Source organism: Natator depressus, chromosome 1, assembly GCF_965152275.1.
Source record: "Natator depressus isolate rNatDep1 chromosome 1, rNatDep2.hap1, whole genome shotgun sequence".
Classification (NCBI taxonomy): domain Eukaryota; kingdom Metazoa; phylum Chordata; order Testudines; family Cheloniidae; genus Natator; species Natator depressus.
Genome location: NC_134234.1, coordinates 208896737 through 208914180, shown reverse-complemented (window position 1 = coordinate 208914180; position 17444 = coordinate 208896737). Strand labels below are relative to the sequence as shown.

Sequence of the window (17444 nt, the reverse complement as noted above, 5' to 3'; positions counted from 1 at the left end):
TTCCCCTCACCTTCTTATTTATGCACTCCCTATCCATGGCCCCACAAAGTCACAGGACCTCCTGGTCAACCTCCTCCTGGCCCTGGCTAAAACGGCGATCTATAAAACCAGGGTGAGGAGGTTGGCCGATTGGGGTCTCCTCTGACTGTGTGGGGCCTATTTCCAATCCTCCATCCGTTCACGTATCTGGGCAGAGTTCCTCTGGGTGGAATCCACTGACTCCCTTGTTGCCTTCGAGGAGCAGTGGGCGCTGTCTGGGGTTCTCTGCTTGGTGTCCCTATCTGGTTCCCTTCATTTGACCCTTCAATCGCATTCCTATCCCTGTTATTTCATTAGTTGACCCCCATAATCATTTGGTTTCCAGGTCCTGTGGACCCCGCTCTTAGGCTGGGGGGGATCCTTTAGCAGTGGGAGGGCTTCACCCGCCCACTTCCTGGATCCCAATAGGATCACCCTCCTGCTGCCCTCTGGCCTGGAGGGAGAAAGGAAGGAGAGGGCTGCTGGTGCTGCTGCTGTTGCTGCTCCCCCCTGGCTGGGCCAGACACCACCCCCTCCTTCTCTGCTACCTGATTGCTGGTCGGCTGCTGGACCTCCCCACCCTTGGTGGCTGCTGCTGCTCCAACTACAGCCCCTTGGGGGGCCGGGACTGGGCTTAAAAAAGGGACTGTCCCAGCCAAAACTGGATGTATACTCACCCCACCCCTGCTGCTGGCTATGATACCTCATTCTCTGATCTAGGGTTCATTCCTTTAGTCCACTGTGCTTTGCAGTGTGCATCTGGGCTTCTTGTTCTAGATCATACTGCTTCATTCTTTGTCTCTCTATGCCCCTTCTGTCAAGAGGGTCCATTGCAGTATTGTTTTGAACATGCAAAGGATTCCAGTAGAATCAAAAGCTTTATTTCGGACGTTCTAGTCTGGTTCAAGGAGTGGTAGACCTGCTACTGTTTTAAGTATGAAGAGTACTGCCTCTCTCTCTCTTTCTCTCTCTCTCTCTCTCTGCAATAGTGCCTCTATGGGAAACAAAATTAATATATTTCAAGGCCAAAAGAGACTGCCATATAAGATGTCACACACACTTTTTTTCTTCCTATCCATTGTCTTGTAAGTTGTTTGGGACAGCAACTGTCCTTTTACTATCTGTTTATCAGTGCCTAGCACAATGAGGTTCTGATCTTGGTTGGAACATGTAGCCATTACTGTAATACCAATAATATTTAATAAGTCACTGGGAAGTGAAGCTTTGGCTGAAACACACTTAATTGTATTTTTAAAAAATCATAAATCAACAGCACTAAAAATACAAGTTAAAAAAATATATAAATTCAAGACTGTAGTAAGCTGGAACCTAGATTTCTGGTTATTCTCCAAGGATGCAGGGCAACTTGGGCTCCTGCAACTGATGCAGCTGCACTGGGCTGTGGCCTTCAGTGGCTCCAGAACACTTCTTGCAATAAGTTCCACATGCACAAACCCATCTGATTCTGGTCCCAGCAGTTCATGGCAGACAGTTAAGTCCCTTAATTCCTTCTCCCAGCTTCCTTTAAGACAGTTGTGTTTCTTCTCCACCTTTTGGCTCCATGGAGAGAAGGCAAAGGAATCTGTGGGGTCCCATAAATAGCTTTTCAGGAGGGGATGCAGACAGACAGGGACTTTGTGTAGTGTAGGACCCTATAAAATGTAGGGCTGTCTCTGCAAGGCCGTGAATGTCTTTGGTACCTGCTGGTGAGTAGTCACTCATTTCTGTTTCTCATCTAAGACTACCCTGGTTCTGAACAACCCACTTTAAGGGATAGTTTCTAACTCACAGCCCATCAGTTATTGTATTTTTTCTGGAAAAACCCAAAACTTCATTCCTGAGGAAATTGCCAAGACAGCATGAAATCTAAGGAATGATCCAGGATGTTGGCAAATGTGTGTGTTTGAGGATAGTAGGTAAGTGGGTGGACGTTCATGTGTGCGGGGAGAAGTATACAGTACATATATGTGTGTAGGAAGTAGTAAGAGTGTTTGTGCAGAGAGTAGCAGATAATGTGAGTGTGCGTATGAGAGAGGGAGTGAGTGTGTGTTCATGAAGGGGATAGTAGGTAGTTTGTCCATGTAGGAAGGTAATGGATAGTGTGTGTATATGTGTAGGAAATAGCAGGTGGTGTTGGAGTAGGTAGTGAGTAGTGTATGCGTGTAAGGAGAGAATGGGCCGTGTATGTGGAGAGGTACAGAGTGTACTGTGTGTAGGGGCAGGGGTCTTTTGTGCACTGTCCTCTTCACATTTCCAGTTTATAGGCCTGGGCTCAATGTTCCATCTTTGCCCCACATCCTCCATTGTGGACCCTTTGGTGCTTCCATGACATGGCCCGCAGCACTGAGCCCCTTTCTCCAGTTTGTGGTGGCACTAGATGGGTTTTGTGCCTCATCCACAACAAGCAGGCTCTGTCTGGTTTTTAATCATTGTCTTGAGGGTTGGAAAGCTTCTGCAAAGACATCATCATCAGTGGGACTCTCATAAGCAGGTGGTGGGGTGAGTGGCTCCAGCCGCTCCAGCCTGTCTTCAACACCTTTGACGTCATGGATATCTGAGACAAAGCGCTGCATCCTCGGGGGCAGCACCAACCTAAGGTGCAGCCTGGAGCCTGCGTCTGCCTCAGAGGCACGCCTGATGCCTGATGCCACTGAGATGCTGAAGGTCTCCGCCCCAGTTTCTGCCATGCTGGGCGGCTCAATGACCACACTGTATGGTGGGGGCTCCCCTACTGTTGAGGGCACTGTGCCTGAATTGGAGGTGATCGTCCAGACTGTTGGGGCTGGTGTCATTGTCACCACCTCCTCATAGGCTGGTGCTTCATAGGCAGCATTCACCCTACACACAAAAGATAGGGACATTGACTAAATAGGACATTGTGATGTTTATACTCTACACAGAGAAGAAACCCATGAGGGAGGGGATCTGAGTCCTCCAGAATGGGGGCCATGCAACAGACAATAGCTCAACAGGCCAGCAGTTCTCAGATCATTGGTCCATATGGTCCTGTATGCCATGTTCTGCCACTCTAAATCAGAACACTGGTCCATATAATTCAATATCCCACCTCCTGTTGTGCAGGATCCAAACAATGGCTCATCTAGCCTGGTATTCCAACACTTGCCACAATGGATCATACTAGTCTATCTAGTCTGGTTTCCTCCTGACCCATCAACTGGTGCTCAGTTTAGCAGACATAGCAGATCTGCCAGCATTTAAAATCAATTAATAGGGAGAAAAAATACTGCACCTTTTAGCTCTACCGTACTATATCAGACTGGCAGTGGTGGGTTTTTTGAAGACAAAGAGTAAGGAAAATAAGAAATACTGTATTTTAGTTTAAATAATAGGAACTTTCTATTCCACGTAGAGTTAACAGGGGTATCTGTCAGGAGAACTGACAGCCCTTGTCATTTTTATCCTAGGTAACAACATTGTAGATGCAGTTCTTCCTAATAATATCTAATCTTTTTTTTTTAAACTCTCATGAGCTATTTGCCTCCAGAATAGGCAGCGGCAATGAACAATATCTAAAAAAATATTTAAATCAGTTTTTAATATGTTGCCTTTCTAATAATAAATAATCTTTTCCTCTTATACAGCATCTGAGGATCTGAAAGCATTTTACCAAGATGGGTAACTTCTTATCTCCATTTTAGAGATAGGGAAACTGAGGTACAGAGAACTTAAGGCCCTGTGTGGACTCTATTTTTGGGTGTCTATAGACAATTTGGGTCTAATTTATGTAGGTGCTGAGCACCTACAACTCTAATTGAAGCCAATAGGAGTTGTGGGTGTTCAACGCCTCTCAAATTTAGTCCCTGTGTGTCTCAAGTTGGACAGTCAAAACACAGAGGCACCAAAAATTAGAGACCACTTTTCTAGGGAATAATTGCCCTGGAGATGAGGTTCGGAGAAGCGAGCAGCACAAACCCAGCTGAGACTTACCATAGCATTTCCCCAGCTATTTCTATCTCCTATCTTGTCTGGCTCATTTTGTTGCAAGACAGTAGTTGTTCTGTTCTGGCTCATTAGTGATGCTAGCATTCAGGAAAGAGTTGCAGGGAAGGTTGGGGTAAGACATGATTACTCAGGGGCAGAGAAAACTGGGCTGGATCTATGTGGCCTCTGAAATGGGCTCTGAGTCAGTGAAGGGAATACCATGAATGTGATTTCTGTGTTGTAAAGAATACTTAGCCCAGTCTTAACAGGAGGATGGACAAGATGACTTCTAAAGGAGTGTTTCTCAACGACTGGTCCATGGACCAGCGCCAGTCCCTGAGATCTCCCTGACACAGTTTAGGAAGGCAGCAAACCAGTACCTGGTATAAAAAAAAAAATGGGAAACACTGCTCTAGAGGACCCTTCCAAGCCCTTCATTTCTAAAATCCTGTGACTTCGTGAACCTCCATATGGGAGGAGAAGAGATTACTGTGCCTCCTGGAATGGACTTTGACTTTTGCCTCTTGGGAGAAGGGTAGCAGAAGAATGAGGAAAGGGAAAGATTAAAATGGTTGTGACTGAAGGAAGGAGTAAATAAAGGGAAGTAATAGATATAGTTGCTTACCCTGCCTGGCTCTGCCTCCTTGTGGCTGCCTGATTTGTATCCTGTGGGTGCCGATGCTTCAGGAAGCATTCCACAAACACACTCAGCAGGTAGCCAATCAGGCACATGCCCCCCACCCCCAGGAAGAAGAATCCCACTGCGTTGATGTTAGAGGAGATAGCCAGCATGGTGACCCCAGTGAGAAGTGCAGCAGTGAAGACAAACAACAGAGCTTGGCGGATGCCTCTCCAATGTGACTCTACCCACATGGTGATGTGGATGGTGATGGCAGGCAGTGGGAGAAGGCTGGGCAGCTGGGGAAACAGAGATCTGTGGAAGATATGGAGGGGTTTTGAACATGAAACATGAGACCACAGAACATGTCAACCTGGGTGCATGCCTGTGCAAATACATGCCACCACAAGAACATGCACATGCACAACACAGGGACGCAGGTATATAAATAGATGCCAATATCAATACACATCACCATGAGGACATGCTTATGCAAATACACACCAAATGTAGGATACACATATGCAAACATGCCTACAGGTCAACATGCACAAATATGAGGAAATTAGTGTGGACAAATGTACACATACAGACATGCAAATACTCTCCCATGAGGGCATATATAAAACAAATGGACAGGCAAACACAACAGAGTAACAAAAGATAATGGAATGTGGCATGTACACACTTGAATCCTTGAACACAGGAATATCAATTGCCTGAGCATAAGCATCTGTTGTCAGATAATGTGCAACATGCAGCCATATACCTAGAGCCCTGTGTGGCTACATAATTTGTACCCACATCTGATCTGCAATCCACAAAAAATGGTCTGTGGATATCCACATCCACAGATGCACATATCTGCAGATATAAAGTGGATATCCGCAGATTTGCAGGGCTCTATGCATACCCTATGGCTGTGACCAGACTCAGCTTTGATTCCAGCACACAGGCAAAACTCAGCACAAATCTTGGGGTTTATTTTAGATGCACTGTGGCCCCTCCAAATTCCTTTATGTTGACTGGCTCTTTCCCACCGCCACATTCCAAGTACCCCAGCTGACTCCCTGGTTGACTCTCCCTGTCGTCTTTTCTTTGTTGCAGGAGACAGGGATTATCATTGTGTTGCAGCCTGTATGTCACAAATACCAGGGACCTCTGGTGCTGAAGCAAAGACCAGAAGTAAGGAGTTGTCCCCTCCTTTCCCCCACTTAGTGGGAAAACTCAGGAGAATAGAGCAGGCAAACCTCAGAGTCAATACTTACAGCACAGTGAAATTACAGTGCAAGGGCGCCCTCTATCATCTGACACTAGCACAAGTCTCCTCTAACAATTGGCCAATCCTAGGGAAACACCTGAGGGAGCCCTCTCCTTGCTTTATGGTGTTAGTGAACATTGGTCCCATAGGCCAGCCACAAGCTCATCCCAGGCTAGGGAATGCTCTCCTTATGTGAAGTCAGTGCTGTATTGAACGCTGCTTCTAAGGCCACCCTGTCCCTATCTAAGATCAGTGCAGACTTTGTTAGCAAACACTGGACAGTTCCAGGAACATTCTACAGAGAGAGGGCCCTTGCCTCCCGTGTTGCTAATGCAGAGCCTGAGACTAGGAATGGAGCTGCATACCTAGGAAATCCCAGACTCAGGCTGGGGAGAAAGGAGAGAGGGACAGAGAACAGGAAAAAGACAGAAACAGTGACACAGCGAGGGAGAGAAGTGATAGGAATACAGACACTAGTGCTGGACATTTGCCTGGACCTACACAGGATGTTTTTTGTTTTTGTAATCAAAATCAAATTTCTCTTTATTTAATGCTTACTCTTGCATTCACACAGATTATACAGATTCGTACACCTTCAAATACACACGCATACAAACCATAGATATACAGATATAAAAACACATTTGCATACATACTTTCATAGGCATACACTTGCACATACATGTATTCACATGCAGGTGAATACACGCACAGAGGCATGTACACATTCACAAACAGGCACATACATGGACATGTTCATGCATGTACCCAGACATACCACAGACACACAGTAATATAGGCAACCACATCTACTCCCAAGCACACTCTCAAGTATTCTTACTTAGATAGGCACACTCACAAACAAATGTTCATACACACATTGTGTCAAATGCCATGCCTAGATTTAAAAAAGGGATGGGTGATATTATGAGCAGTAATAGTTGTAATTCTACAAACCAGACTAGGGCTAATCAAATCTTATGTTTCAAGACATCAGGAGGGAATATCCTCATAACATTTGCCTTTCTCTGAAGCACCTAGTATGCGCACTGTTCCAGTGGGGGCTAACCCTGTAAGCCTACTTATGTGTGCACTCACACTCTCTTTTACACACCTCCCTTCCCCCATAGACAAATACAAAGCGGTGGTATACGTACAGTTATACCTATGCACATCTGAACTCCTGCAAGCACATATGCACATTCATACACGTTGATACACACAGCAGTCACACAGACACACATTCTCCAGCTGCCTCCATCAAGACAGTCCCTTGCAGCAGCCTTTGTGCCATCACTTTCAGCATGCACTCACCAGAGATAGCCTTCTGGAGCCAGTACCAGCCGATATATTCTCTTGCCTTCTCTCTTCATCCCAAGGAACTATCTGTAAGCCTCTTTTGAATATATTCCTTGCCTTCCTCTCCCTGACCTGAGAAAGAGATACTACCAAAAGCTCTCTCTTCTCTTCCCTTGACTCCTTTCACACTCCCAAGGGAGCTCTTTATATGCTGGTGAGCAGTGAATGTGGGAAGGTAGCAAACCACAGGGAGACCTTGTTACAGTGGCCTGGCCTCCTTTTTCCAAGCACTGAATCCAAAGTTTCACTTCTGTGTGATCATCTATTTTCTCTTTTTTCTCTCCTCTCTTCTGTGCTCCTTCTCGCTCCTCTTTTCTCCTCCCCGTTCTTTCCCTAGCTGTTCTGTCCTAGCAGAGCAGGAAGCTAGCTGCGGGAAAGGGCGGGGTATGTAGTGTGGGTGTGCTTGTGTCTGTGTTTCTGGCCCACCTCCCTCTACTAATATACGTTCTCTCCTTTCTCAGTGAGGATTTTATTCTTTCTCCCTGCCCTGCAGAAAGGCCCCTGATCCCTGTCCAGGCCCAGGCCAGAAGCACCATGGCCCACACATAAAACTTCTATGAGCTCTATGAAAATGTAAGTTATGTACCCGCATTGGCTGCTGGGTCTCACATACTAGTTTATGCCCTTTTGGACTTTAAGAACAAAAGAGGAGAAGCAGACAATCAGGTTATTAACTCCCAGAGGGCTGAAGTGGAGTTCCTGCTATCATAGACACATCTGGAGATGGGGAGTACAGATAAGTGGGAGGCCTGCATTGAAATCTTCCCCAAATCTAGTGATCATTTGAACCCTTAGTAAAAATCATGATAAGCTCTCAAACATGGATTTTCCACATGAATGGCCTCCAGAAACTGGCAGTTGCAAGGGTCTGTCTGTACTAGGAAGCAGTCCTATTGTTGACAATAAGAAAAGGAGTACTTGTGGCACCTTAGAGACTAACCAATTTATTTGAGCATAAGCTTTCGTGAGCTACAGCTCACTTCATCGGATGCATACTGTGGAAAGTGTAGAAGATCTTTTTATATACACACAAAGCATGAAAAAATACCTCCCCCCACCCCACTCTCCTGCTGTTACTCTGAAACCTGTCATTGTTGACAATGAGTGTTAACAATAGTTTGCCCCTTGGACTTCCTTCAACTGGAGCTGAAAAAACATTTTGGCTGCTAGCATAGATGGGGCCAAACCACTTTCAGCTCTTTTAGTTTTTGTGGACTGAGGCCTGATTGTCCTCTGACTTACACCTGTAGGAGAACTCCGTTGAAGTAAATGGATTTACATCAGTGTAAAGAAGGGACAATCAGGCGCTAGTTTCTAGCACACTTTTTGCAAGGTTTCCATCTACAGTAAAATCTTGGTGGAACATGACTTCTTGGACTTGTTTACAACACAGAAATGATGCATTATTGACAATGATTGTCAAGGACAGGTGCAGTATTAGAATACAGTTTAGCTTCAGTATAGGCAAGGATAAACGAATTTGAGCGTTGTTGCAGAAACCACGTCAGCACAGTGAAATATGTGCACTGTAGACAAGACTTGGAGATGACTCTCTATCTTCCCTGCTGTGCCTTCACTAGAGAAGTGAACCATTGCTAAGCACCAACAGGGCATTGCACCCACACTAGCTGTACAGGTTTGGGTGATGGGCCATTTGGAATTTTGCCCCCCCATGTACACAAGTGCTCTTCTACAGCAATGCAGTAATACTGCTTTCTGGGTGCTTATCCCACAATTCCTGGCACAGCTCCCAGAAGTAATGGATTCTAGGAGATTTTGAAAGGTCTTCTGGAATTCTCAGGAAGTTGGAAAATATGGGAGAAGAGTTCAGACTCCCATAATTCCTTGTGACGCTCCCCAAAGTCCTATAGAATCATAGAATATCAAGGTTGGAAGGGACCTCAGGAGGTCATCTAGTCCAACCCCCTGCTCAAAGCAGGGCCAATCCCCAATTTTTGCCCTACATCCCTAGGCGGCCCCCTCAAGGATTGAACTCACAGCCCTGGGTTTAGCAGGCCAATGCTCAAACCACTGAGCTATAACTCCTATGGTGCCAGTGTCAGGATGTTCATGGATATGTATGTAGGGCAGCCAGACAAAATGAATGATATCAGGATTTCCAAAAATTCTGGACTTTTCAATAGTGGATGAGGTTGAACTCTCTTCCCACTGAACAACCATGACATTAGTGGCCCTGCATACTCACTAGTGCCATGGCTTGTGCAGTCTTGTCTTGACTACTCAAACCTGGTGAGAAGCAAATTCATCTATACACCAAGCAGGTCCAGGATTGTGTTTTTTGGAGACTGAATGTGAGCTGGAAATGGCTCTGGACCTGTGGTGACTGTTCAGCAATTAAGGTTGTCATTATCATATCTGCTTTCTGTATTGTGCATTTTGATGTGCGAAGTACATGGATGCTTTTATGTTAAAAACATGCTTTGTTATATACTTTAACACACTAGCATGCTGGCTGTAGACACCATAAAAACCCTTTGGACAATGGCAATGTTATTGTTATAGGTTGGGTTAAACCTCTTTGAAACTGGTGGATGTAAGAATAACTCCTCATTCCTGACAAATGTAAGAAACAATTAAGTTTCTTTATGGAACCAGATAACTGAAATAATAGGGACCTCTACCCAAAACAAAGCCACGTACAAGGGTGCAGTAGAAGCTGAACTATACAGCCCAATCAAGTTCCTCTGTGATCTAATAAACTCAGGAGCAGGGGATTGATTGGCTTGGAGCGATGTGCCTATGTGTATGAGAGAGAAGCAGAAAAAGAGAAACACCAGAGAAGCTGAAAGAGAAGCATCAGAAAGCCAAAGATACAGCCAGAACAAACACTTGGAATGTGGTCCTGAGCAAAAGCATAGAGAAAGTGATATTTCGGGCTAAGTGCTGGCTAACGTGGGGCTTAGTGCGGTGAGCAAATATATTGCTTCCTGCTGTGTTCAGGGAAACAGCACCTTTACGTTCTTTGTAAAGAAAATGGATTGCATCAAAGAAATACCTGAATCCAACTTTAATTTCTCCTTCTAAATGAAACAGCCCACTCACTATTGTTACATCTTGAGATCCCCAGTTCAGTCCCCAGTGTGCTGGCCAAGATGGTGGCCATCACCTGTGCTCCTCAAGGGGGTATGTTTGCTCTGAGTTCCTATTCATGTCCATGTGCAGTTCTATGAGAAGGCCCTCAAAATGATTAGGCTGCCATGATCAAGGAACCAGCCTGCCTTGTCCTACCAGAAGGCCCACCATCTGGGATAGACGCTGTACTGGGAAACAGGAAACAGCAGCGTTATAACCAAAGCAATTGCCCATACTGTCCTTGATATACCAAAACATAAGATAAAAGAAATGCTTTTGTTCATTCTTTAGAGGGCATACGTCATAAATATAAAGGGAAGGGTAACCACCTTTCTGTATACAGTGCTACAAAATCCCTCCTGGCCAGAGGCAAAACCCTTTCACCTGTAAAGGGTTAAGAAGCTAAGGTAACCTCACTGGCACCTGACCCAAAATGACCAATGAGGGGACAAGATACTTTCAAATCTGGAGGGGCAGGGGGGGAACAAAGGGTTCTGTCTGTCTGTGTGATGCTTTTGCCGGGAACAGATCAGAAATGCAAGCCTTCCAACTCCTGTTAAGTTAGTAAGTAATCTAGCTAGAAAATGCGTTAGATTTTCTTTTGTTTAATGGCTGATAAAATAAGCTGTGCTAGAGGGAATGTATATTCCTGTTTTTGTGTCTTTTTGTAACTTAAGATTTTGCCTAGAGGGATTCTCCATGTTTTGAATCTGATTACCCTGTAAGGTATTTACCATCCTGATTTTACAGAGGTGATTCTTTTACCTTTTCTTTAATTAAAATTCTTCTTTTAAGAACTTGATTGATTTTTCATTGTTCTTAAGATCCAAGGTTTTGGTTCTGTGTTCACCTGTACCAATTGGTGAGGATTATTATCAAGCCTTCCCCAGGAAAGGAGGTGTAGGGCTTGGGGGGGATATTTTGTGGGAAGACGTCTCCAAGTGGTCTCTTTCCCTGTTCTTTGTTTAAAACGCTTGGTGGTGGCAGCATACTGTTCAAGGACAAGGCAAAGTTTGTACCTTGGGGAAGTTTTAACCTAAGCTGGTAAGAATAAGCTTAGAGGGTCTTTCATGCAGGTCCCCACATCTGTACCCTAGAGTTCAGAGTGGGGAAGGAACCTTGACAACATACAATTAGAATCCTTATACACCAATTAAAAAAGTAAGAGGTGGTGAGGGAGCTTATTCAATAGCAGAATAGGCAGGCAATGAAAAAGCAAGAGAGTGGGATGCATGCGGTGGTCATTGCAAATGGGGCAACAAGGGGTTGGTTACTAGAAGCAAACAGGACCTTAGAAAATATCTCCATTAGGAATCTCAGCAAATGAAAGAAGGGAGCTGTCAGAGAGTTAAAAAGCTGGGTACATTGGCATTAGTTGTTGGAGGAGAGGCTTTATTAGATTTTGGGATAAGTGGAGAGAAATTTGCCTTGCCTAAAAATGTAATAGCGAAGTTGGCCGACTTGTTTTATGAAAAATTTCTGGATATTGGCATTGAAGATCAGGGTAAAATAAAGGCTAGAATTAATAGATATCTCTGCTGCATTGTCGTTTTTATCTCACTAGTCATGACCTGTGTTACTTGCACATCAGTTTAATCAATATCTGCTATATAGAGTATTAATGGAATTACATAAATAGCTGGAGTGAATCTTCTTAGGACTGACTGATTTAGTTGGGGATTGGTCCTGCTTTGAGCAGGGGGTTGGACTAGATGACCTCCTGAGGTCCCTTCCAACCCTGATATTCTATGATTCTATGACTGTCATGCATTCATGAGGAAGACAGTTTGTAATGCGATTGTAAATACACAGTCTGAGCATTTATGTTTCTGTAGCTTCTGCCGGCTGGCATATGGACTCAGAAATACAAAGCAATGTAAATATTTTGACCATAATAGCCAACACATAATTTCTTGCAATAAAATCCTCCTATTTTTTGCCTCTTTACATGCTGATTTTGGTGTTACTTTTGGCATTTTTCCTCATTTGTCTGCCATTTAGAGTCTCGCAATGTGGCATGGCTCTGCCAGATGCTGTGCACTGAGCTGGTCACATCACCATGACTGGGAACAGTGGACCATACAGCAAAATTGGGAAGTCCATGAAAATTCCAAGACCTGGGGATTTAAAAGGGGACAGGATGGGTGGGAAAGAAAAGGCCTTGCTGGTGATTAGTACAGTGACCGTGAAGGGAGAGGGTGTTATATGCAGGGGGAGACATGGACACCTCTACTCATATGTGAAGCTATATCTACCCTTTCATGGACACTAATGGCAGTGTTCGTGGAATCTGGAAATCTCCACCTCACCCCACCCCCCAAGTCAGCAAACTCAGTCCCCATTAATATATTTTACAATAAAAAGCTACATACCTGCTGCAGAGGGTCCATCATCCCCAGATTCCTCCTCTTTCTGATAAATTGGCTTGGTTGCACTATACACTCTTGCGATCTCCCCTTCTCCTCCCACCCAGAATTCCTATAACCGTGGCAACATACTAGACATCTCCTGATGTGGCTCCTTGGTCCTCAGGTGTTTTCTTTCCCCTGCTCCTGGCCCCCCCATGGCTACATCTCAAGGCACTTTGGGGCTGTCTAAGCACTCCCGGCTGGATGAGAAGAGAGTCCTGATGGACTGTTTAAGTTAATCATAAAATGGGCAGAATTCCTATGCAGAGCTGGACTGATTATTCTTGGCCTTGCTGTATTGTACTTTAGGGATTTTACTGTTCTCACAGCCTGGCTTGCTGGTCCTGGTTATACTGAGCTTGGCCAGGATATTGCTAGTTACAAGGCTCAGTTGGGTCTGGATCTCCTCCTCTTCCCAGGGCCCAAATGTCAGCTGGCCAGCTGGCAGCCTGTTCACAAAAAGGTCTGGTCTGAGACATGCGTTAATGGCAATCAAGAGCATGACTAAAACAAAGTTGATCATGGTGGAAGTGCTATTCTAGCAGAAGAAATTGCATATCGTGGACAGAGGTTCCAGCTGACTTCCATGGTGTGTGCAGAGCTATTTGTACAGATAAGTGGCATCCAGCCAGGCAGGTCTGTGTACAGTGGAGTGCAGCAAAAAGAGCAGGCAGACTGCCTCAGCAATGACACTGCCTCAGCAATGTGGAGCAGTGTTTGCCCCACGTGCTATTCTGTCTGCAATTTTTGTCCACACTGAAACTGGCACTGCACAGACTAACATGATGGCTAGCCTTGTTGGAATCAGCTCTAATTGATACACATATCAACTGTTGGAACCCTTTCAGTGTATGGTCACCAAGTGTGGTAGAGGCATGCTCAAGTGATCATACATTTCTTTAGTGTAGACAAGACTATCACTTCTCTCTCTCTTGCTCATGGTATCACTATCTGTCTGTCTTTATGTCATTCTTTCAAGCTCTGGTTAGTAATTCATCTCTTCTCTATTTCCTCTCACCTTCTAATTTTCCCTTGCCTCCTGTCCAGACTGCTATTAATTAACCTGTTCTTTGCAGCAAGCTTTCTTATCAAAACAGTCTGGAGGAACTTGCTCTGCTCCCTAGAGAGGTGCTGCTGGCATATGTCGTAGATTCCATGATGCCATTAATACCTCTATAATTAGAAGGGTTAATGTCACTGGTGGTATGTAGAAAGAAATTACAGAAAGTCAGAGCAACCACCTATGGGACCCATGCATGTCCAGAGGGTCTGGCTCCCTTCTCTCTGTTCTGCTGAAATCCTGGGCATTCTCTGCTCTGGGAACACAGTGCCTTTGCATCTGCTGCTCCCCACCCCTTTTCTCCTAGGTCCTGCCAAGTCACCCTGAGGGAAGGTGACCTTGCTTTTCCTTATCAGCTTATGATCCAGAGAATGGTTGTGCACTGTGTACATAAGCCATGGGGCAGCAGATGAGGTGGCAGATGTGGTACTGCTCCCTCTAGGCGATCCTGAGTGAATGGGGTGGGGGTGGGGGCAGAGTCCCAACTAAATTATGCTACTCCTCAGCACTTTAGAGAAGCATGTGGAATGTCGGTTGCACTTGAGCTGCAGCCTGTCAGAGGCTGACTATTCACTTTTGTCCTACTAGCTGGTAACTTCCTCCCTGTCCTCTGACGCACTCCAGAACCTGTGGGCTATGTATACACACCATAAAAACCTCTCACGTCACCTCTCTGGATGCTGCCTGGCCCCTTTTTGTCAGGGTCAAAGTCAGGCCATGGAAACAGAACTATCCTCTATGTTCCTACTATATAAGGGTTAAAGCACATTGGGAGGGGCTCTAGTGTTGCAGAGGAAACCTCCACTGCTGCTGCTGAAGCCTCGCCAGTTTTGGGGATACGCAGAAAGGCAGAGATTGCTCGGACAGATGGAAGCATTGCATTCCTAACAGAATTCCTCAAGCCTGCACATGCAGAGTTGCATTTGTGGTGAGGAGTTGCTCCAGGATTGCAGGTCTTGAAAAGGAACTAATTAACCAAGATATAAGGTTTCCAGGAATCCTCAGTATTTATGCACCCCAAGCATTCAAAATTCACAAGTTAGGACCCAAAATCATGAAAATGGCCCCGAAATTGTGAGATTTTTACAAAAATAATGAATGTTGAGTTATTTTTCTTTGCATTCTGGTTTCCTAGCCTCCAGGATGCATTCGGGTCACATTTTCAAGCTTTTCTCTACAACAAAGAAATCTAGAACATTTTTCTTTTAATGAAAGCTGAGATTCTCTTGTAACCCCTGGGCTCCAGGAACAGGGCTCTCAGAGAGGAAAAAACACAAAATATCACAAGACTTGTGATAAAATCATGAGTGCTAGCAACACTGTTGGTCCTAATAATGACCCGTCAGAGCCCAGTGGCACCATGGGGTGAAGGGGATATGTACAGATATGGATTTTAATGTAGAGCCAAACATGAGCACACTGGAGAGGGGCTTCCCCTCAGGGAAAAGTCAAGTAGAACTGAATATGGATAAAACCAGTGAGCTTCTATAGACACTACTCTAAAATCCAACAGGATTTAAAAGAGAATAAGATCCTTTCATAGGCTCTTATGACCCCTCAATGAGAATTCTAGAGCAGGAACAATAATATTTAAGTTCTATAGGACTGTTCAGAAAACCCATAAAAAGTGTCCCATTTTCTGTCAAATTCTATAGCACTTTTCCCTAATACATTTGTGCCAGAATCCCAAAATGAAAAGGAACTGGTGGGAAACTAATCCCTTGAGCAGGTATTCACCCATTCCTATCTAACATCTCTGCAACCCAGACAAACTCCCTTTGTTTTACTTTTTATTATTTTTTAGCTGTCTGTGGCACTTCAGGCACTAATCATAATAGTGTCGTGGTCCCAGTTTAAAAGAACATCGGTTGCAATGGATTATGAGCCAGGTTTTCTGAACAGAACAATGGTGTGCTTCTAAGTGTACCATATGGTATATGCAGACTGGCTGGGTGCTGTATGAATTGCACAGGCCACATCCCTCTCTCCTGTCTAGGGACACCGACTATCAACACCTAATGGTCTTTCTCACCTAGTGAAGCAAAGGCACCCAGCTTTTGGGGCCTGTGTGCTGCTCCTGGGTAGAATGCTGCAGTTGCCTTGGCTTCTGATGCTGGGCTGGAGCTATTAGTGTGGTGCTGAGAATGGAGGGGAAACCTGATGCCAGGGTAGGAGAAGAGGATGGGGGAGTACAGCAGGGAACCAGTGTCAGGAGAGCTGGAGGGGACCCATTGCTAGAAGATGGTACAAAAGGAAGGAAGAATAGAGTGCTGTGGGAGGAACAAGAGAACAGGAGGAAATATTGTAGGGGAGGAAGAAGGAAGGTTAATTGAGGAGGGAGAAAGCAGATAAGGGAGACACATGGTATATCTACATGACAAGTGCTAAAGTGGCACAGCAATAGCTACGCTGCTGTAGCCTAGACACTTACTACAGTGATGAAAGGGGTTTCTCTGCTGCAGTGGTAAATCCAGCCCCTCAAGAGGCCATAGGTGGAACAGTGGAGAATTCTTCTGTCAACCAAGCTGTGTCTACAGTGGGGGTTACGTCGGCATAGTTATGTCATCCCGGGCATGAAGTTTTTTACAGCCCTGAGCGATGTAGCTAGGTCAATCTAAGTTTTAAATATATGTGGTGTTCTTGTAGCAATGTTGGTCCTAGGATAGTATATAGACAAGGTGGGGGAGGTAATATCTTTTATTGGACCAATTTCTGTTGGTGAGAAAGACAAGCATTCGAGCTTATGCAGAGCTCTTCTTCAGTTCTGTGCAGAACAGCTCTGTGTAAGCTCAAAAGCTTGCCTCTCTCACCAACAGAAGTTGGTCCAATAAAAGATATTACCTTATCCACCTTGTCTCTTTAAGATTTAGGTGCAGACCAGGCCCAAGTGTGGTGACACTAGGCAGCACAGGCTGCCTTGTCACCCTGTGAGCCAGAGAGAACTACAAGGTCTGTCTGTGTCCTGCAGCCCCAAACAGAATAGCTTTTGCATTCATAAGAGTCCTGTCTCTTCTCTGTCAGAAATAACATAAATATCCCCTTACAGTTACAAGAATCCCAAACTGTTTTACAAACAATGTGTACCAGCATAATCACCCACCCCTACAATGCTGCCACCTCTGGGGTGGAATGCCACAGCTATCTAACAATTTACAGTAACAGTAAATAACAGCTTAAGGCAGGGAATAAAAAAGGATGGGGGATTTTAGGAATGTAGAATGTGATTATCAGAGCTGGAATTTAGCCTAGATCTCTTTAGTTTGTGGGATTACACACCATCTCTGCCCAGAGGTGCTGTGGGGGATGGATATGGGCCACATTATATCAGCTAGAAATTGAAACTCCATATTTGGCAATACTAAGGCCAATTTCTGTACTCCACCTTGGCAAGTGGAGTAGCGCTAAAATTGAGATCGCAGTTACAGGTACTGTGGACGCAATTTGACGATATTGGCCTCCGGGAGCTATCCCAGAATGCTCCCTTGTGACCGCTCTGGACAACACTCTGAACTCCGATGCACTAGCCAGGCAGGCAGTAAAAGCCCTGGGAACTTTTGAATTTCCTGTTTGGTCACCATCAGCACAGGTGACCATCAGCACAGTCCACCATCACAGGCAACCATGCAGAGTCCACCATCACAAGAGACCACGCAGTGCCGGATTCGCAGATAAGTTCCAGCATGG

At 45.1% G+C, this 17444-nt stretch overlaps 1 protein-coding gene across 1 annotated transcript; it reads right to left on the bottom strand.

Annotated features, from left to right (window-relative positions):
• Nucleotides 1–1250: 1250 nt before the first annotated feature.
• TMEM139 (transmembrane protein 139) lies at nucleotides 1251–7665 on the bottom strand. The gene is made up of 3 exons (XM_074948042.1): nucleotides 7155–7665; nucleotides 4586–4894; nucleotides 1251–2856 (listed from the first exon to the last, which is right to left on the bottom strand). Exons 2-3 carry the CDS (start codon nucleotides 4831–4833, stop codon nucleotides 2445–2447), a joined length of 660 nt encoding a protein of 219 aa, XP_074804143.1. The 5' UTR covers nucleotides 4834–4894; nucleotides 7155–7665; the 3' UTR covers nucleotides 1251–2444.
• Between the last annotated feature and the right edge of the window lie 9779 nt (nucleotides 7666–17444).

Excerpts from the sequence above, each read along its gene's own strand:
- TMEM139 (XM_074948042.1), bottom strand. The coding sequence starts at position 4,833 with ATGTGGGTAGAGTCACATTGGAGAGGCATCCGCCAAGCTCTGTTGTTT. Across the intron at positions 2,857-4,585 it reads AGGAGGCAGAGCCAGGCAGG|GGTGAATGCTGCCTATGAAG; the intron begins GTAAGCAACTAT and ends TTTTGTGTGTAG.